General features: G+C 38.8%; 1 protein-coding gene across 1 annotated transcript in view; it reads right to left on the reverse strand.

Moving 5' to 3' along the window:
• The window catches only part of LOC311298341 (piezo-type mechanosensitive ion channel component 2), a 92,709-nt gene that overhangs the window by 44,584 nt on the left and 25,832 nt on the right, over positions 1-22,293 (reverse strand). The window contains 14 exon segments of the mRNA XM_084421168.1: positions 184-330; positions 1,742-1,918; positions 2,041-2,204; positions 4,169-4,266; positions 6,078-6,110; positions 6,399-6,440; positions 6,683-6,850; positions 7,003-7,151; positions 9,171-9,352; positions 12,145-12,250; positions 12,446-12,709; positions 14,332-14,489; positions 14,704-14,842; positions 17,276-17,359. Of these exon segments, the coding sequence (XP_084277294.1) occupies positions 184-330; positions 1,742-1,918; positions 2,041-2,204; positions 4,169-4,266; positions 6,078-6,110; positions 6,399-6,440; positions 6,683-6,850; positions 7,003-7,151; positions 9,171-9,352; positions 12,145-12,250; positions 12,446-12,709; positions 14,332-14,489; positions 14,704-14,842; positions 17,276-17,359 (1,911 nt within the window).

Genomic DNA, 22,293 nt, shown 5'->3' on the forward strand with positions numbered 1-22,293 from the left:
ATTTAAATTCTGTAATGTGACATTTCTGGGTGAAACAGGACATGCTAGGATATAATTCCCCTAGATCAGCAATATGAATCATTAAAAATGGTTATGCTTTTTCATTTGGGGTTTTTGGAAAATGTATTCCAAAAAAATAATGTAATTCATTAATATTATTATAAAAAATGCGTAGCAGAATACCCAGAGACAGGGCAGGATGCGATCCTCACACTTCCTCAGTCCGCCGACCCACATCGCCGGATCTACTGGTGCCACATACAGAACTGAAGTCCTCAATAGCTCTGCTCTGTTACCAGCAGTCCAACTCTCATTAGATGATGACAGGCCCTTTGGAAAGGTTGGACTATTAAAAATTTGGACATTTAAAAGGACACAAAATGTATAGATCATATATTGTTTAACTTTTTATCTTTTGGTTACGGTATGTGTGCATGAAAAGTGATCTGTCTATCCCAAATAATGCCAAGCAAAAAGCCAGAAATGAATACCAGTATTCAGGAATGAATACTGGGCATTCTTTTCCAAATGAAGATGGTGTACATATCAAATGCATCAATCTAATGCACTTTCAGGGCAACACTGAGCTCCAACCTTTCTTCATTGACCAATTTTTAGCAAAATAAAAAAGTATTTACATTGACTTGTACCTGGACTTTAAAAGGACTCAAACCTTTTTTTTTTTTCTTTGGATGGTGCCTCAGTCCATTTCACACAATTCTTATATTTTTATATTATTATTATTTTATTAGCATACATTTCTAAGACAGAAACAAATGTATATTGTAATAATGCATTGTAAAATAAAAAAATAATATTTAATTCATATTATCCACCGCTTATCCTGGACTGGATCACGGTGGCAGCAGTTTAAGTGAGGATGCCCATATGTCCTTTTCCCTGGCCACTTCATCCAGCTCATCCTGGAGGATCCCAAAGCAATCCCTCCATTATGCTCTGGGTCTGCCTTGGGGTCTCTTCCCAGTTGGACATGCCTGGAACACCTCCACTGAGAGATCCTGAGCTGGCTCCTTCCCATGCGGAGGAGCAGTGGCTCTTCTCTGAGTCTCTCAAGGATGTCTGAGCTTCGCACTGTCTCTCAGGGTCAGAGAAACCCTGCAGAGAAAACTAATTTTGTACCCACAATCTCATTCTTTCGGTCACTACCCAGAGCTTGTGACCATAGGTGAGGTTTGGAACGTAGATCGATTGGTAAATCGAAAGCTTGGCCTTCAGACCTAGCTCTTTCTTCACCGCGACAGTCCGGTACATGACCGCATTACTGCTGCCACCGCACCTATCCACCTGTCAATCTCATGCTCTGACCTAGCCTCACTCGTGAACAAGACCCTGAGGTACTTGAACTACTCTACTTGGGGAAGCAACGCACTCGTTGAAGTCGCCCTGCAGAACTATGGAGTATCCAGATGGAACCCCTTCCAGGGCCCCACCCAGGACCTCCAAGAAGGCCTGAACTCCGAACTTGTGTGTGCATCAAACAAACCTCACTGGCATGCACAAGTTTCTGTGGTAACAATGTTGCATATGTATGTGTGTAAAGCCAAAATTAAACATGGCCATTTCCATGTTTCAGTTCATCATGAAACTGTGGTAAAACAGATTAGACAATGGCGGGCTGCCACACTGTGTGTGAGTGTGTGTGTGTAAGAATTGCTGGTGCATTAGTAATATAACAGTAACATTATGTTTCCAAGTCAGCAGTTACATAATTCATACTTACAGCAGTGCAGTTTGAAGAATATTCAGATGGTTTGATACTTTTTAGCTGGTACATCATTTTACACACAACCATCACACAGGCCCAAACAGAAGACACATTGAAGGCCAAAGGCCGCAGTCTCGGATATGGCAGAGCAAATGTCCAAAACACCAAAAACAAAAAGTTCATCAGCGATACCTGAAATACAAATAGCATGTAAGAGTGTAAGTAACAGTGTATAGGTGCTAGTTGAGCTTGGCTGCATTTCCAACTAATCTAATGTAAGGTTTATGTAGGATATACACTGGTTTATGTCTTACCTCCTGCACGCAAACCCAGATGATACCTGTGGAGACTAGTTTGAAGCTGTGGAGCTCCAGTATTCTCCAGCACACCTCCTGACCTCTCCAGAACAACAGAACAGCACGCAGGATCAACTCATGCACCCTGTCCACCACCACCAGCCAGTGGGTCACTGCGTCCACTACAAAACATGCACGCTTATTTCAATATATTGCATTACGTCATTTTTTTCCTGTCTTAAGGTCCTTGCACACTGAGTCTGAAATTTTCGTATGCTTTTTTTCATATTCGTGATTCGGTGGCTCTAATTTGTCAAAACACCTCTCACAGTGCTTGCTACGGATGCGAAAAACACAGAAAATCGAACCCAATCTGGACGAAAGTTTCGGAGGCAGTGTGCAAGTGTGATTGACACAACGTGAGGTCGTATTTATTTTTTAAACGAAAATGTAATGCCTTGATAGAGTCTGCCTTGTAAATAGAAACCTTTGACGCTCTCCAGAGCACAAATACAGAGACTGGGTCGCTTGCCAAATCTACTATTATTACGGATAGTCCAGGTGATATGTGATGATGAGAGTTTGCGGCCCTGAACATTTTCAGAAATGGAGCCAATCGCAAAAACGCCATTTTGCTTTCCACCATAACCAAATTATGTATTTTGTATGATATCTCCTGAACCAATGATAACATGGAAAATGTGATGTCTACCCCTATGTTTTGATGGCTAAGGATCACAATGATACCATATAAAACATCATAAACCGTTCAGGTGAATAGTTAATGGTGAATTCAGTGATAATGTGAGGATTACAATAAAATCGCATTATCTTAGAAGATGCAGAATGAAATTTCAGGCATATTTCATGTACTCTTGATTTGCCATCCCTCTCTTGGGCAGGAGTTGTCTATTATGTGTCCACAAGTGGGAAGCATTTATTTCAGTTGATACTTCTCAGTGCATCCTTCCCTGGAAGATCGACCTGTAGAGCACATCTACTGGGCAGCCATTCATGCCAATCAGCTGACACCAAAGGAGCTCACCCCTGCAATCTCAGCTCTACCTCCCCTATTCACTGATGACTCCAAATCAGTGGCCATGATTCATCATGCAATGAATGTCATCAATCAAGCAGTACAGAGGATAAATCCAGGACAAGTACCCGCTGTCACTGCGGACCAGGCTCTGTACAGAATAGCCAAACAAATACAGTGGAGTTGGCCCATTACACATGGAGAAGATCATTTTGTCATTGTCTTAGGAGGACTGCATATTGAGATGGCAGCTCTCAAGATACTAGGGGACTTGCCAGAAGGTAGTGGTTGGGTGGAAGCCCTTGTCCAAGCCAACATAGCTACCAAAGAAATTGCGGAAAGTCCTTCCGGAAAGCATCCCATATCACACGGACAAGTTGTGCACATCAAGTAACTGCCAGTAGTCTCCACATCCCGATGACAAAGGCCTACAAACAGTATACTGAATCAAGACTACCAGCTGATCCGCTTGTCACCATTGACAACTGGTGTACCATGAGGCGGCAAGAAAGTCCTCAGTCCTCAGATGGAGCTCACTGTCTTGTCATTTGTAAGATCCCATTGCAACGGGAATCATGGAGGACACAAAGGTTTATTCTTGCCTATTTATTGGGAAAATCTTACATTACAACAAAACAAAATATAAACATTCACCATGCTATCTAGTCAATTTGCTGAAAATTTTAGAAGTTTGGTCAAATACAGGCTTCAAATGATTATTCATATATGTAAATATGCACTACTTTAACGTCAAGACAAGGCGATGTAGCTGGAAAAAAGAAATAATACAAGCAGCAATCGTTCTCTCCGCTATGTTTAAGTTTTTTTGTTTGTTTTTTAAATAAAGGCTATTTTGGTTTTACACAATTTTGGCCTGCTACACAAGAACTTCAATTAATTCAATGTGTTTTGCAAAACATAATTAGTTTGAATGGACTGTTATACTCTCTACAAAGTTTTCCTCAATTTATTTTAGGAAATAAACTATTTTTGAGTGTCATTGGAAAAAATATTTCCACTAAATAATGGCTTCCTCACACAGAACGTGTTGTATGGATTACTTGTGTGGTGCATTTTAAACCAAATTGACCAGGTAGGAATTGTACTTACCATCATCTTCTAATTCTATTTCATGATGTTTGTCCAAGGAGGAAGATGAAATATGTATTTGATCACCACCTTTTCCTCGGAGCTGCCCTTCCTTCAGCCTTTAAGGGAGAAAGACAGAATCACGTATATCTCCCCGCTGAGATGTGTGGCGATTTTGAAACAATGGCGTTGAATTATATCCAGTTGCTTGCTTTATTGGGGAACAGCGCCATCTGGCGTTTTCTAACCCCATTTCCTTTTGGAATATGGAAAAGTGCACCAGGGTCAAAATGTTTTAAAACAACAATAAATTGTGGACAGAACAGTGAAAAAATAATAATTGCAACAAGTTAGAGCAAAGAATCTTATTCAACAATAAGGGTGAAGGGGGAGATACTAACAAACAGCATTTCTGTGATCTGTAGTCAGTTTACACGTCACACTCAGCACATGCACAAAAATAATACTGAAATACAATTCAACAGAAAATCAATGTACATTCAGATTCTTTACAATTTATTCAAGTTTTTAAAAAAGTACGGTAACACTTTATAATAGCGTTCAGTTGTAAGTCTTTTATAAGTGGTTAGTTAATGATGAACTATTCATTTACAAAACATTCATAAATGATTAGCAAGTGATACTAACATTTTATGTATGTTTTGCTAATTCTGTTACAAGTCATTTACAAGTGATTAGTAAATGATTAACTAAGTATTTACGAAACATGACTATGCGTTGATAAATGATTAATAAGTGATATGTTCATTATTGTGTGTATGTTTTGTAGATTCAGTTATAAGTCATTTACAATTGATTAGTTAATGATTAACTAATCATTTACAAAACATGAATATGCGTTTCATAAATGTTTAATAAATTATGTTTTTTTTGTATGTATGTAGCAATTAGAGTGTGCAGAAAGTGTTGTAAATGCCTTGTATACACGTACAGATCATTTCTAACAGGTCAGTAACAGTGTTCAACACAATGATGTGTAAACGCATGAATAAATCATTTCCAACACTTTCTGCATCCCCTAAAGTGTAAACTATTCATCACTTGTAAATGTGTTACACATCATTCGTAGATTACCACGTCAAGAACCAATAAGGCATAAGATCTACGAATGTTATCTACGAATGATGTGTAACACATTTACAAGTGATGAATAGTTTACACTTTAGATTAGGGGACGCAGAAAGTGTTGTAAATGATTTATTCATGCGTTCATGCTGTTTTCTCTGAAACACATGGAGTCTAAACACTGTGCACCTGATATGAGCAAAACATACAACAAAATGTAACATCATTTATTAAACATTTATGAAACGCATAGTCATGTTTTGTAAATGATTAGTTAATCATTAGCTAATCAAATGTAAATGACTTATAACTGAATCTACAAAACATACATAAAATGTTAGTATATCACTTGCTAATCATTTATGAATGTAATTACTAACCACTTATAAACGACTTACAACTGAACGTTATTATAAAGTGTTACCAAAAGTACACCTGTCTCTCTTTTATTTTGTCACTTCCAGCTGTACTTCTATTTCAAAAAAAAAATCAAAAGCATCTATCGAAAGTCTTTTTAGTAATGGTCATAATTTAAGGGCTGCAACGTTCAATTGTTCCACAGCCGAAACCCAGCTGTGATTTTCTGGACTGCAACCACTGATAAACATATTCAAAAAGTGTAAGAAGAATCAAAATCAGATGTGTGGGGTAGCACATCTCTTCATCTAGAAATTTTCCATTTACTATAACTGTTGTGCCCTTGAGTAAGGCACTGAAGCCCAGGCTACACATTAAACCTGAATTCTGTGCTGCAAATGGCTTTAAAGGACCATCTGTTTCTGTGACTTAAATAGCTCTCTAATAAACTCTCACATGAAGCCCTGCAAACCTAAACCTCACTCACCATTTCATCAGTTTCTCAGTGTTTTTCCTTATCCTGCAGTAAAAAGAAAAGAAAAAGAAAGTCAGTTTATTACAGGAGTTCTTATAACGCACAAAAGATGAAGGTGCTTTAGAGGGGGAAGATGAGGAATGACTTCAGGATCAAGGAAACTCAGGATGTATTTAATACATGCACAAAATCACCAGTCACCTCGGCTGAAAGGATGCAATTATGATTAAGGAAAACAAATAATATATTAGAGCTGTCAATTTATTGTGCTGATTTCGTTCAATTAATTATGGAAAAACTATTAAAAGCCACTGCAAGAGGTGATATACTCACATATCAAAAATCCCCTTCAGTGTTTCCTTCAGATCTTCTTCTCTGAAATCATATCTCAAGATATTAATAGATGTGCAATGTTGCTTCTCAAGTAAATTCATCTTGCTTTAATTGGAAAATTATACAAAACTATTTATTAGTTTATTATTACTATTTATTACACAGGGGTGTGTGTGTGGAGGTTTTATTCCGATGGTACCTGTATTGAGTTCTCTCACAATTATTTTATTGAGTCCAAAAGACAAAGATGCAATGTGTTTGTGTGTCTGCGTATTTTGACACACCTGTTTGTTCTGTTCTTCGTTGAAACTGTCTGAAGATCGGTTACAGAGAGGAAGTCACAGTTGAAATAATGCAGCTGAAGAATGCAGGCCAGAAGGAAGAAGGCCGGCCGTAAGATTCGTGCAAATAGTTCAACGGTGTCAAACTGTTCTAACCCAAGGTCTCGTAACCTGACAGAGTGAACACACGGATTTCATGTGTAAAAGCTGTCTCATAATCATATGTACATGCTAACAGAAAACTCAGTCATTTTTGTTGCCATTTTCGCCCCAAAGCCCTGTTAATTTCATAAATGATTCATTATCTTCATGGCAGTACTTACCTTTCCTCTGTTATGCCTAAAATCTGTTGGAACAGGTTACAGACACTTTTAAACTGGTATACGTAGATCAGCATCAAAACTAGCATAGAGTATCCAACCACAACTGCCCAGAAATACTTCAGTTGACTCCTCCATACTTCATAATGCACCTGGACAAAACAGTTGCATCAATATTCAAGTTAAACAGAATTCACAGCCCATTTTATTTGAGTAATGTGACATTGCCAAGTGAAATTAAAATCAATGAGAGAACAAAAAAAGAAAAAAAGATAGGGAGTCTAATGACTTTATTTTATGCATCTGGAAATGACTGGATGGTGAAAAGTGGGCGATCCATTACAGAAATGAGTTTCCTCGCTAATGGCCAGGTCAGCTCCTGCTAGTAGACACCGTTACGACACTGTGACGAGCTCGAAAGAGCATTGAGTCTCATTCACGAAGCATGCGTACGCACAAATTTGTGCGTGAAATCTGCGTACGATCGTTTTTACAAACAAATCATGATTCACCAAAAACTTGTATAAAAATGTATACTAATTTACAGAAAAATTTAGGAACAACTGAAATTAAACGTACACAAAAAGCACTTTCTCTGTGTGGACTTAAAATCTTGTAAAGAAGTTATATATCATCTTAACATGACTATATTATGTTATATTATATTATTTTTATAAAAAAATAAATAAATAATAATAAATAATACAATTTAATTTCATATTGAATATATTTCATAAGAAAACCTGTGTTATAGCTTCAGTTGCAAGGTTTCTCTGAATAAAGCCGATTTATGTGTATGAGGTCTGCAATCTGGATCTGTATAAAAGGTGTGTATTGTGTTTGAACTGGTTTTGAGAATGACACACTTGGCATTGCTCGAGGATCTGACGAGAGTGGCATACGTTTGACGAGACTGACAACAGGTTGTGTGTAAAACCCTTATATGGAGATATTGTGGGCGTTTCATGCAAATGACTAACCTCCCGCACATCATTTAGAAAACTCTAAATAATAGTGAATAAATTCACTAACATTAGAACCAGATTCAGGGTACGTTTACATGTCACCGATGTACTGAAACCGGAAACGTTTTTTCTTTTTTTTTCTTTTTTGTGTACAGAAGATAACGGTTTCAAAACGTTGTCAAATGGATCTGTGAAAACGACTAAAATCGCTGTGTTCTCCTGCTAGGCCAGTAGATGGCGATGTCACTTTGTAAAGAAACACTACGCGCCTATAGACTAAACACATAATACACATGACGTCACCGTTTTCACAAATTCACGTTTTTGTAGTTTACACTGAGACCATGATGGTATCATTTTCAAAAACTAGCACTTTGAAACTGGTTTGGAAAGGCTTGAGTTTTCAGGCCCCCAAAACACATTTTTTAGTTGAAACGGAGTCGTGTAAATGGCCCCTTAGAAAAAATGTATGTGCTATGAATACTTTATGTTACCTTTAAAAGCAAGGAAAAACCACCAGAGCAGCAAAATCTAGAGAAAGAGCTAGTTAACTATAAATACATAAAATCTCTAACTTTTGAATAATTTCCACATAGTGGTGCCCAGTAATTAAGGATTTTTACTATAGAACTGTTCTCAAGTATTGTATTTTTATTTTGGAAAACTTTTACTTTACTACATTTCAAAGCATAATAAAAAAATGTAAGCACTACATTTCATAAAAACATATAGCATTCATCGTTATTTCAAACTGAAGAAGCTGACACCCGTCTGAGACGTGATCACTGTATGTACGCGGTAGGCTATGTTAGTATTAAAATCACTAGTGCTGTGTGCATCTTCCACTCTGCTGTAGCAGTTTCAAATTATGTTAAACCAGATCACATAAAACGCAACCTAAAATGTTTACTCATTTTGCCCCATGTTACGTCTGTTGTAATATTTATGTTTAAACTCAAGCATAGCTCAGCTATGGGGCAAAATATTCAACCAGTTAAAAACACAGACCTCGGAATAAACTGAATCAATCTTAAGCAATGATTTGACCCTTTATATATATAAATTGGTGAGCATTACATTGAGTTTCTGAATTAAGGACAGTTATTTGAATTGTTAGAGAATTTTTATTAGAGGTTCTTCAGGTTGGCTAATAAATGGATCAGCAAACTCTGGTTGGGAAAAGGTTGATACATGGTCTTAACTCACCTCGTACAGAACCACAGCGAAAAGGAATAAGCAGATATAGAGAATTTTGTAGACTGCCACTTTGTCTGAGAAACTGACAAAGAAGAACATGAAGCAGCAGCAGAAGATCCAGTACTTCACCAAAATGCCTTTCACCAATCCTCCAAACACAGTCATCATTCGAGAGCTTTGACTGTTGTCACCTGTAATAGAAATATACACACATTTCCACAATATATTAATTATTTTGCAAGTGAGATGTTATATTTTCAAACAAACATGAAAGACATAAGACTTTATGGGCCCTATTTTAACGATCTGAAACGCAAGTGTCAAAGCGCAAAGCGCAAGTAACTTTGTGGGCGGGTCTCGGCGCTGTTGCTATTTTCCCGGCGGGATAAATGACTCTTGCGCCGGGCGCAAATCTAAAAGGGGTTGGTCTGAAGTAGCTTCATTATTCATAGGTGTGGTTTGGGCGTAACGTGAAATAAACCAATCAGAGCATCATCTCACATTCCCTTTAAGAGCAGACGCACTTTTTCCTTGGCGTATTGCTATTATAACGGCGGATTTGCCAGGCGCGCGTCAAGAGCGGTTCACAGCCGAGGAGAGCAACGCTCTCGTCACGGCCGTAAAAGAGAGAGAAGTGACATTGGGGATGGAGAAACACACCCAAATTAGCTTCGGTTAAACAGGCATATAATAATGTGGGTAAATGTGTAAGCTAGATGTATGCTTTTATAATAAATGATTATATTTATAATAAATTATCTATCTATCTATCTATCTATCTATCTATCTATCTATCTATCTATCTATCTATCGTTTGTAATAATATGATTTGCAAAAATGAAAACTGCTGCTTCTGTGTAGATTAGAGAATCACAGTGTATGAGCGTTTGTGCACTCTATACATTATGGTCAAGCATGCGCCCTTAAAATAGCATAATGAACAACGCGCAACGCGTCACTGACTTTAGACTAGGTTTTTTCTGGCCAGTGGCGCAATTGTTTTATGGAACAGTAAAATAGCACCAGGGAACGTTTGCGCCAAAACACGCCTCCTTTTTTGCGCTGAACCGCCCAGAGAGCGCAAGTTCATTCCCTAGTTTAGCGACGTGCTTCTGTGGAGGGAAAAGCGCGCTTTGCGCGGGTGCAAAATAGGAATGAAACATGCTTCGGTGTACAAAGTCAATTGCGCTGGGTGCAAGATAGGGCCCAAAGACACAGTAATCTACTGTCATTTATAGAAACAGCATTTTCTATCCCTTGACATCAACTGAAACTGAAGTAATTGATAAAAATGATGATTTAATAAACTGTAACTAAAGTCTAAGCTCCTGTTTACACCTGGTATTAAGAAGCATTTTCTTCAATCTGATCACAAGTGGACGACACTAAATACAGGTGTAAATGGGGTCTAAAATGTTTTGAGCTTGTCCACTTCCAGGACTCTACCGGATTGCTTTCATAGTTCAGTCAAGAGGTCGAATGCGTTCAAACTGCCACAAAAGGACGCCTACTCTCCGTCTACTAACCTAATGCGTAAACATCAAAAGTGGACAAAAAAAAGCAAGCGTAAACAGCGTTACCTCGTCTACTTGTGATCCGATCTACCAAAATACATCTTAATACCAGGTGTGAACAGGACCTAAGCTGGCTTAGCTGATCTCCCTAAGCTGATTCAGGCACTTTTCAGTGAGGAAAACTAGATTGGCTAAGCTATGAGAAGACCTTGAACGAGCTGAGACCATCATAAACAACCGCGGCCACAACTCAGCCCTGAATGTCAGTGAAGACCACGACACTTTGACAGGCCCTAAGGACAGATCTCCAGTGAAGACCTAGTCGACTAGACAGCCCTTGGCACAGGACCTCAGCAAAGACAACAAGAACCAAACAAGTCCTGCACAGACCCCTATGACCAGCTTCTACTGTTCCCACTAAATATAGGAAATGGCATATCAATCTTCAAGCAGAAGGAGCTGTATGAAACATTTTGAATCATATCAATCCAGAATCTGACAGCCTGGATTACATCCCACTATGTTTGTTCATTTGGCCAGGAGAGAGCTGGCCAACCCCCACTGAGCCTTGTTTCTCACAAGGGGTTTCTTCTCCATTTCTGTCAACTACTCTTCAACGGCAATCAACTTTGTTTCATAACTGACCAATTTTGCAACATTGATACTGTTATCGAACTGAATTGAATCAACATTAAAGTGTCTTCTGTAGCTCTTCTTTACAGCAGTTTGCATCATTACGGTTTGTTCCTGGTTATTACTGTGAAGCTGCTTTGAAATAATCTGTATTGTATAACTCAATCCACTTTGTGCATTAAAATCATGTAATGCACACCTAGCCCATATACAATATTTATTAGGGTCCTACTTTATATCAAGTGGCTATAGGTACTATGTACTTACATTGAAATTAATAATTTGATACAATGGACTTATTGTGTACATACATGTTTTTACATTATTTTGAAAATGCCTGCATGCAATTACAGCTGTAATTAATGTATGTAATTACATTTGTAATAACACTGATGACCCTTTCCTTACACCTTAACCCACCCTTAAACCACACCTGTCCCTAACCTTACCCGTATCACACCTCAATAGCAGCACAAGTGTTTTACAATCCATCATGAACACAGTAAGTACATGTACTTATTTTTTGATGTAAGTACATAGTACTTAAAGCCACTTAATATAAAGTGGGACCGTTTAGGTTTTAGCATCTGCATCCATACTGCCTTTGTTTTGTGGCCTTCAATCATCTTAACACATTTTACATGTATTTTGCAAAAACAGTTGCAGGCCAAATAATGTTTTTTTTTTTTAATCACATATTTATGTTATACTTATACATCTATAGTGACTTCAGCCAGCCCTAATCAGACAATGCAGAACAACCACATGCTGTATATCATACACAGATTCTGTTAAAATAAATAATAATAATCCAAAGATAAAACAGATATCCATACATGCTTGAACTTTGACTTCCATTAAACCATCCGTGCTCTGTAGCTCCTCTTTTCTTTCCTTCAGCCGTTGCCTAAGTAAAATCCAGAAACTAAACGTAAAAGAAACCTGCAAAGAAATCATTAGATTTTAAAACAGATATGGGTATAGATATAACACATATCTATAACACATCTTATAAAAATTTGTGCTGTCAATTGATAAAAATAAAAAAATTAAGAAAAATTGCAATTAATCAAGATTAATAAAACCTAATATTAAAGTTTTAAGCTCTTTGTTAAGCTCTATCACAAAACATCATACCTTTGCAGCAAGATGCACACAGGGCACTGGATAACCATACACATCAAAGTCAATCAGCACAACCTTCGGTAAAGCAGGGAAAATGTCAATATGCTTAAGATGGAGTTGGCTGATGAATGTAACCACGAGCAGCAATGTCCCGTAGACAGCAAGAAATGGAGCGCTAAGCATAGCGAACCGCCGCCGATCCTTCAGCATCCAGATCACACATGACCACACCAGTAATATTAACGTGAGCCATGAGTTATAGCTGATGCTCCATACCTGCACACATATACAGAAAAACAAGGCTTGACACGAGTGGGTGTGTCTTCCAATTTCGTTCAGTTGTAAGTCATTTATAAGTGGTTAGTTAATGATGAACTAATCATTTACAAAACATTCATAAATGATTAATAAGTGATATGTTCATTATTTTATGTATGTTTTGCAGATTCAGTTATAAGTCATTTACATTTGATTAGCTAATGATTAACTGATCATTTACAAAACATGACTATACGTTTCATTCCTTTCTGCATCCCCTAATCTAAAGTGTAAACTATTCATCACTTGTAAATGTGTTACACATCATTCGTAGATTCGATTCGTAGATCTTATGCCTTGTTGGTTCTTGAAGTGGTAATCTACGAATGATGTGTAACACATTTACAAGTGATGAATAGTTTACACTTTAGGGGACGCAGAAAGTGTTGTAAATGATTTATTCATGCGTTTACACATCATTTTGTTGAACACTGTTACTGACCTGTTATAAATGATCTGTACGTGTATACAAGGCATTTACAACACTTTCTGCACACTGTAATTGCTACATACATAAAAATAAAATAAAAATGTATTAAACATTTATGAAATGCATATTCATGTTTTGTAAATTCTTAGTTAATCATTTACTAATCAATTGTAAATGACTTATAACTGAATCTACAAAACATACACACAATAATGAACATATCACTTATTAATCATTATGACCGCATAGTCATGTTTCGTAAATAATTAGTTAATCATTTACTAATCACTTGTAAATGACTCGTAACAGAATTTACAAAACATACATAAAATGTTAGTATATCACTTTCTAATCATTTATGAATGTTGTGTAAACGATTAGTTCATCATTAACTAACCACTTATAAATGACTTACAACTGAACGTTATTATAAAGTGTTACCAACGAGGAAAAAATGAATGAATGAGTGTAAAAAAGCATTGCTCAATATTATATATAGTGTGAAATATGTCATGGCGACTGGATCTGAATGCGTCTGAAGTAAACTAACCCTGGATCATAACCTGCTCTGTTAATGGCCAGACTCTCCAACCATCCAATCATTAGTGACATGCACTTCACTTTCATTAACAACTTTGATAATTATCCTAGGTAACAAGGACAGAAATTGCATGGAACAATGTATTTTCATGAACAGTTCATAAAGCATTAAAATATTCATTTTATAAAGCGATAAGGTACTCAAGGAGTGCTGGAGGGATTACAGGGTTTTTGACTTTATCTGAAGTGCAAGAAATTCCACACACTAAAAAATTACGGTGTTGTTTTTCGTCATTAAATTATTTAAATCTGTTGGATATTGGTCTAAAATACAGCTATTGTCACAGCTTCTATACATGTCATTTATGCGTTTCAATCAGATGATTGAACAAAACGCCCATCCCAGTTTGAAAACGCCCACTGATTAGCCACCACCCATTCTGAGCAACCTGTAAAGGTGTTATGTTGAAAAATACGGAAAAATAAAAATATATGACAGTTTTTTCCTTCTCTATAATCATCTATAAATATCAAAAGGTCAGAAAATACTCAGATTATACTGCAAGCATGAAGCAACATAGGGCTATTCTGCCCGCAAACACTACGTTACCATCGTGATGATGAGAGCAATTATATAGCTCTGTTTCATGATGAACTGTCCAAGCTGGATCAAGGCACTGGGTCCAGGCCGATCAGTGGAAGGTAGAGGGTCCTCGTCATTCAATATTTCATTGCCTCCATCACAGCTTTCGCTCTCCACAGTATATTCTGTGCATGCATTTAACACACAATCTTAGCTTAGCAATTGTTCAGAAAGTTCAGATATCAGCACATCAACCCACCAGCTCCTCTATGCATTGTTTTATCGTCTAGCCTTTAGTCATAGCTGACCTTGTTCTCAGACTCTCTTCTGTCCTGTAGTTTTGTGTGTATTTGGGCAAAATGTACACATGAATAATGTAGACTTTCTATATTTAATTACTTTTTAATGAACAATAAGAGATCTTCTGTGTGTATGGAGATAAAGCCAAGCAATTTGGGTAGTCATCCTCCAGAATCAGGGAATCCACCCCAGAACCTTCGTGGTCTTGCCACGTCCTCTTCCACACCAACACCATAGCCTAAAACATGGCAACAACAGCACAGATAGCAGATGTTTAAATAATCGTACGATGTAGTACTGCAAGTAACTGCTCTAATTATGCTTGAAGGCACACTATGTAAGATTTCTGATAAAAATATCCAAAAACCACTAGAACAATGTTATATATTTTGTTGATTTGTGTACTTACATTATCCCAAATGTTTCTAAGAATGTTTAAATCCGGAGAAATAAGCATAACTTGTATGCATTGTATACCTAAGGTCATGTGCTCGTCACATGATAGTGGGGCAGGGAACAGCCAATCACATCATGAAACGTGCTGCGCCTATATACTACGCCCTAAAAGTATGTACTCTTTTTGTGAAGAAAAGGTAGATACTTTTGAGTGTGTAGCAAAAGAGTACACAAGCTTTGGGACATACTATCACATACAATTGCCTCTTTAACTGTTGCTCTCTGTCGCATTCTATCACCGTAAACTGACCTGTCAATCACCTTGTCAAAGATAAAATCCTCCACATTTGATTTCATTTAATTTCCTACCATATCGGAGAAAAATGCAGATGCACAGTGATCTGCCAGTCGTGGGTCTTTCATGCAGAGATTTCTCCTCATATTAATGCATAATAATGCATTTAAAAGTTAATGGCCAAACAGATCTTTATAATAAATAAAAAAATTATTAGGTTAATTAGTCACTCAAACCTTTATCTAAACCTCTCACCGTCGGTTGCGCATATCCGCCATGTTTTGTTGTTTTTTAACACTTTTTACTCGTGTTTGTAGTTCCTCCTCCAAAGCGCAATAGGTTGTGGGCAATATTAGCTGTTATAGTGAGCACGCATCCACACTTCGAAAATTCAATGGAAATAGTAGACCATCCGGGAACTTCTGGCATACTCTTTTCAACATACTATGCTTTGTCACACACTTATTCTAATCTCACATACTATTTAGGATGGACAGTATGGACATTGAGATGCAGGGACTGTGAAAGTGCCCTTTACGTTTTGTATGAGAGTCAGCTGAATTCACTACTCACAAATGTATGCCCTCATATTTCGAAGCGGGTGTAACTGATTTTGGATGTTTGTTTTTGTCTTGGGTAAAACTGGCCAAGATAACCACCTGTCAAAAGTACATGATACTGTCCTGGAAATTGCAAAGAGATCATGAAAAAATGAGGAAGAGGAAGGCCCAAAGGAGGCAAGGTGGTAAGTTGGGGACAATGTAGACCAGTGGCAAAAAAATGGAGGAAAATGTTAAATACCAGACTGAGGCCTTTCACCTTTTTTATGTAAGGTAAACATGGACCATTTAACACCATACATAGACCTAGAGCACAAGGTGCCTCACAAATGGCCTTGCGCCACAAAAAAACCACAGACATATATATCTGCCCCCTCCTGTAAGCTCTGTGTGATCGATAGCCATAATCCCACGCAGAACTGCCCTGCAGCCTCATGTAGGCCCAACATGTTTATGTTGTCCTCCAGTCCTCTGCTGAACAATGTCTTCTTTCTCGCTCAACACAGTCCCCAGCTGTTCAGTAAGTGGTTGTGTGTCAGGGGCGTCGCTAGGCCCTTTTTAGATGGGCTTCAGCACCCTTACATTTCTACCCAAAAAATCTGATTAGCTCCATAATATGTTCACAAATTCAAGAATCGCCTTAGTCCCCTTTAAAACTTTTAAAACGGCGGCATGCTTCGGCTCCTCCCCGTCTTTTAATCTGCGTTATTCAGTGCATTCTACAATCCACATCTGCAATTCCGGGGAGCGAATCCCTTTGTAGTTTTCTTGTTTATTATTCGCATGATTATTTCCAACTGTTTCTTGTTTGCCAATTAGTGATTGTGTACTTACAGACCTCATGTTTCCTGTCAATTTTTGTGTCAAAAGCTTTGTCCGAGCTTTGTTTGTGTCAGTCTTCTGTTGTTGAGTCTCAATCTCACAGTGTAGGCAAGCCAAATCATCATCGTTTTTTTTTTTTTTGTTCTCTTCTGTAATAAACTGTTCTTGGTTTCTACTGGACTAGCCTACAGTTCACTTTACGTGACAGATTGTTTTATAGATAAAATATGCCTACTTTACATTTACATTTAGTCATTTAGCAGAAAACAAACTTTACAAGCTTGGTGAGGCAGTATAGCACAGACTCCTGAAGGTTATGTCATCACTGACTGCCATGTGGCATGGGAATCACAAAGGCTTAAGAAAGTAACAAACCTTCCCTGTTTTATTAACCATGTGTAAATAATAAGAGTCTATTGCTCGTGATCATCACCTAATGGCAGTGTTTCCCATCACTGGTCCTGGAGCCTGTCCTGTGAATATAGTGGCGAGTGCGCATTTTGCTGTGTGTGCTCAAAATGGATAGTCTTTACAGAAACTTCATGAGAACAATTCTATCTATATTCATGTTTATTTCTATTGATAAATTATATCTTACCTCTTTTCTTTCAGGGGGGAAATGGTGCATTTTGGAGAAGCTTGATTGGATGCTGGAGTCTTCAGAATAGTTTTCAACATGTTCCTGAGCATGGTACATATTCGGGTTACAAATGCAGATACATAGACAAACATGTACACAATTGCATTTTTTTCAGTGTTTTCAGCAATACTTTTGGAGTGCAAAATAAAACAGATTTACTCAATTGCATTAAGTAGCAGTAGTGACTGCAGTAATATAATTAAGAGATTCGATTACAGGATTGCCAGGAGTTAAAAACGAGTTAGGTAGTGGCATTTTGGATATGCTAGAGCAGTGGTTCCCAACCCTGGTCCTGAAGTGCCTTTAGATGTCTCCCTAATAAAACACACCTGTGTAGCAAACAGCACATTCTAGGGCCCAGTTTAATGATAGGGCTCCCTCTCTGACTGCAACAGTGAAGAAAGGTTTGCTACATTTCGATTGGATTGTCCAACATTATCAGATAAGACAGACACCTCAAACGTTGGATAGGCAGGACTTCTCATTGATCCACAGGCAATTTCTGCCCTGCATCCATATTGAGACTAATTGGGTTAACACCCAAACAACCATTAAAATTCCTTTTAGATACAGCAGTGGTGGCAGAAAAAAATAGAAGCCACACAAATCCATCTAAATATATTCATAACCATGTTTAAAATCCTTAAAAATTATGTAAACTACAACACATCGGGCCACATGGGGTCTTAGGCACTCGATGTGCACAATCGCCTACACTGCAATGACGGAATTTTTGTCACTCGCACCTTTGCGCTTATGCAGAAGCAGTGAGTATAAACCAGGCTTAAGAGGTCATCTCACAATTTCACACTCACATTAAGTGGTGTGACCAAAACTCACAATATTAATTTGGCACCACCTATAAAACTCCAACATAAGTGGGGTCTTGTTTGAGGGTAAGTAAAACTGCTACACCTGACTCAACTTATCAGCTCGTTAGTAAACTCCAAGACCACAAATAAGTAGCTGTGTCCCAATGTTGAAGGCTGCATCCTTCGAAGGACGCAGACTTCAAGGATGCAGCCTATGCGTCCTCTGAAGGACGCACCATGTAGCCTTCCTAGGATTTCCTAATTGTGCAACCAGGTGTTCCCGATCACCGCTCCTGGCGCCAAGCAACGGTGCGAGAGGACAGCTGCTTTCCTGATCATTCATTTTTATAACTGAGTAAACAGCTATGGAGCCAGAATTGACTATTGTCATTTTTATGTTTTATATTTTACTGGAGGTCATGGTGTGCACCGGCGCTGCCGGATCATGTATTTTCGGTTTAGCCCTGTTTGAATACAAAACCCAATTTAATATAAAAAGTCCAGTATTTCTAGCGCTCGTCATCTGCAGCTGTCACGGTTGCCAGGCGACAAGAACAATCCTTCGTAGGCTAGACCGGTCCGAGCACTTCAGATGCGCCCTTTGATATGGGACGCTGCTGTAGTTAGCAACAATTTGTTAATATTGTGACAATAAGCCTACATTTTGTTACTTTAATTTTCGGAACTGCATATTTCGTTAAGTATTCACTTACAAATGTGAAGTAACCTGAAGTACTTTTTTCCCTCACATCACAATATGATTACATTACACTACACAAAAGTATATAATGTAACAACCAGATATTACTGTATATTGAAAATATACAGAAGTAAAATGCAACATAGCCTACGCAGTAATGCAGTAGTAGCCTAATATAAATGCAGTAGTTATTAAAAGTACTTTTTTCAGGAAGCCGTCGATTGAATCAGCCCTGCAAACCTGTTGGTAGACAATTTAGTGGATAGTGGAAATATGCACTTTAACACTCTGGAGACCATCCCAGATGATGTCCCACCAGCAGGAGGCATTACCAGGGGCAGCCCATCCCGGTCCAGCAGCTCAGCTCAATAGAGTCTACATCATTTTTTTCTTATTTTATGTATTGTAAAATTAAATGTTTATGTTGATTTTGATATGTTTAACGTATTTTGTAAATAGTTGGAAAAAGTACTTTTATTTGAAAAAATAAAAAGGTATAGAATTTGTTTCATGCAGAAAGTATTACTGTCATTACAAAAATAAACAATGTCCAGAACAATTCATTCTCTTTTATTTACACAATTAAAGTTGCATAAAAATAAATTTACATAATTTTTCTTTTAAAAAATAAAAGTGAAAAAAGTTAAACAAGAATATGTAGAAAATATATATATTTTTCAATCATTCTCTCAAGAAGAGAAAACAGCCTGTCCATCCTCTCCCTTCTTTCCTGTGAACTCCTCGCCTCTGCCTCCCTCTGTAGTTGCATTTCTTCTCTGATCAAGTCCAAAAACTCGTCCTGTCTCGCCGCCTTTGTGCTGCTGCTGCCCCTGGCTCCTCCTCACCGTGGGCACCCACTGCTGAACTCGGCCCTGGTGTGTCCTCAGGGATTGAAGCGATGAGGACAGGGGGGTTGGTGCAATGCCTCTGTCCCAACACCTCATCCATGAGGACAAACCAGGGCCAAGCTTCAGCAGTGGGTTTCCCACTCACACCCTCTCCTGTCCCAGGACACTTGCAATCCTAAAGGCAGAGCAAATGAACCATGGCTTGTTAACAACAACAGGACAATACATTTCAGCAAAGATGTGTGTATTACTTTTCTTTATAAATATATATATATAGACCCATTTTTTCCTGAATTGTTCTAAAAAAGCAGAAAAGGGTACTTAACACAGAGGAGCAATTTAAGTGCATTGTTAACACTGCAAAATATGACACATCAAGACATGCATACAAAATACTTATGAAATCATATTTCTGTATACTAAAATTTGGTTAAAACCACATACCTTGCATGACAGCTACAAAAACACATAAAAGTGAAACCCCATTGCCTTATCTACTGCTTTTCTTATTGTTTTGGGCTTTATTGGGTGAGTGATAGCCTATTTCTTATAATACACAAGTGAAAATATTACAAATAGGTCGTTAAACTAATAACGTTATTACCACAAGTTTTGCCTAAAACTACCTGATAAATGAAGCCACGCAATGGTGACGAAGGAGTTAAGAAGAAGTTTATAAGAAAATGTAACTCTGGTTTCGCTAGCTATTTGAGTAAATGAAAACATAATACTTACATTTAAATGTGAATTTGCTGTCCACCACCGATCTCTAGTCTCGGCCGCCTTTAAAAATAAATAAATAAATGCTGTCTTCAACGGCGCGCAATGACTTATGGGGTAGAATAGGCCGCTAAGTGTCCATTTATGTATCCTTCTTTTCACGGGGAAACGAAGGGTGCATTTGGCGTCGCTTTTGAATCAGGGAAGCCTTCGTCGCGGCGCGATGACGCAACCGGCCTTCGAATACGGCCTTCGAAGGATGGAGAATTGAATTGGGACAGCCTTCATCGAGCCGCGGTGACGCAATCGGCCTTCAAATGCGACCTTCCAAGGATGCAGCCTTTGAATTGGGACGTCCTTCGTTGCGCCGCGGTGACGCAATCGGCCTTCAAATGCGGCCATCCGGCCTTCAAATCCGGCCTTCGAAGGACGCAGCCTTCACTTTGGGACACAGCTAGTGTGTCAGATAAGAGAGACATAAAAAATGTGCAATGTTGGGGTTGGACCAGGGTTTGAAACCACTGTGTTAGAAGTGCTTAAATTATGCTGTAGGAGGGCCACTTTCCTGCAGGGTTCAGTTTCAACTTGCCCTAACACACCTGCCTGGAAGTTTCTAGTTATACTGAATATTTTGATTAGTTGGTTCAGATGTGTTTGAGTAAGGTCGGAGATAAAAGTCTAGCTTCCAGGAGCACGTGCAAGCACTTCTTGAACTGTATAGTGAGAGAGTGATGAGGGTGAAATACCCCTCATCCCCATTCAGCTTGCATACGGAAACGTATATATATTACTACTTCCAAGCTCGTACCCCAAGGGGACACCACTGATAAAGTGGGATGCGTAGCAGCGGAAACGCCCATTCTCTTTCAGCCTTGTCAGACAGCCCTTATTATGCGAACATGAAAGGAGCATATCCTTCTCTCTGTATTTAAAAGGAGAAGCGACACATGAGGAAGTGAGATGCGAGAAGTGGAATAACCCATCCTGCCTCACCTGGCCAGTCACCATGTATGACCAAAAAACCTTAACAGTCCCTCATGGAGGTCTGGGAGAAATGGAAGACTGGCGGGGTAAACCCGCTATGACCCGCTAATAAACACTCATCCAGTCTGCTTGGAGTGCGCTCCTGTCTCTCCACCGACCAGTCTAGGCTTAATCTGGCAGTGGCGCAGGTCATTACATTAAGTAACTCTGCATACGTGGGTGACATGGAGGAGGCAGGAGAGCAACATGCTCTCGCCCGGACTGGAAGAAGCCGGCAAGCGGGCTTCAGAGTTCGGTGCGAGAGCATCGGAACTGGCAACATAGGATTGGGAAAGGGATAGACCCGACCCAAGCTCTTCAGCTAGATCCAGCTGCAAACCCCATGTGTGCAGACAGCGCTCTGCCTCAGCAGTAGCGGGTCCAGCACTGCGGGGCGCAGACGCCTGGATCTCGTCCCCCAAGAACAAAGCCAGGCGAGAGCAGAGATTTTTCACTGTCAATGCATCACAGTGCGCACAGCTAGCCCCCTCAAGAGCTGACCGTGCGCGCTTAACTCCAAGACACACCACACACAAATTATGAGTCATTGGGCGTGATGTATCTCTCACATGGAGGCATGCACTTTCTTTGCACTTTCGTACTTTTTTTTTTTTGAGCACATGCACAACAAACAAACAAACAAACGGCTTCATAGACTAGATGTGTTATGTCCGACTGGGATTCGAGCCCGGGTCTCCTGCGTAGCAGGCGGGAGCTCTACCTCGGTGCCACAAGGTGGTGTGTTTCGAGACAATGACTCAGTTCAAGGGCTTTACTTGAAAAGTAGGGCAAAAGTATCCAACAAGGAACAGGCAAAATCAAAAGTAACAATCCAGGCAAAGGTCAAAGTCCACTATAACAGTCAGAATGAGT

Source organism: Rutilus rutilus (genome assembly GCF_951802725.1).
Source record: "Rutilus rutilus genome assembly, chromosome: 10".
In the NCBI taxonomy this organism is placed as follows: Eukaryota; Metazoa; Chordata; class Actinopteri; order Cypriniformes; family Leuciscidae; genus Rutilus; species Rutilus rutilus.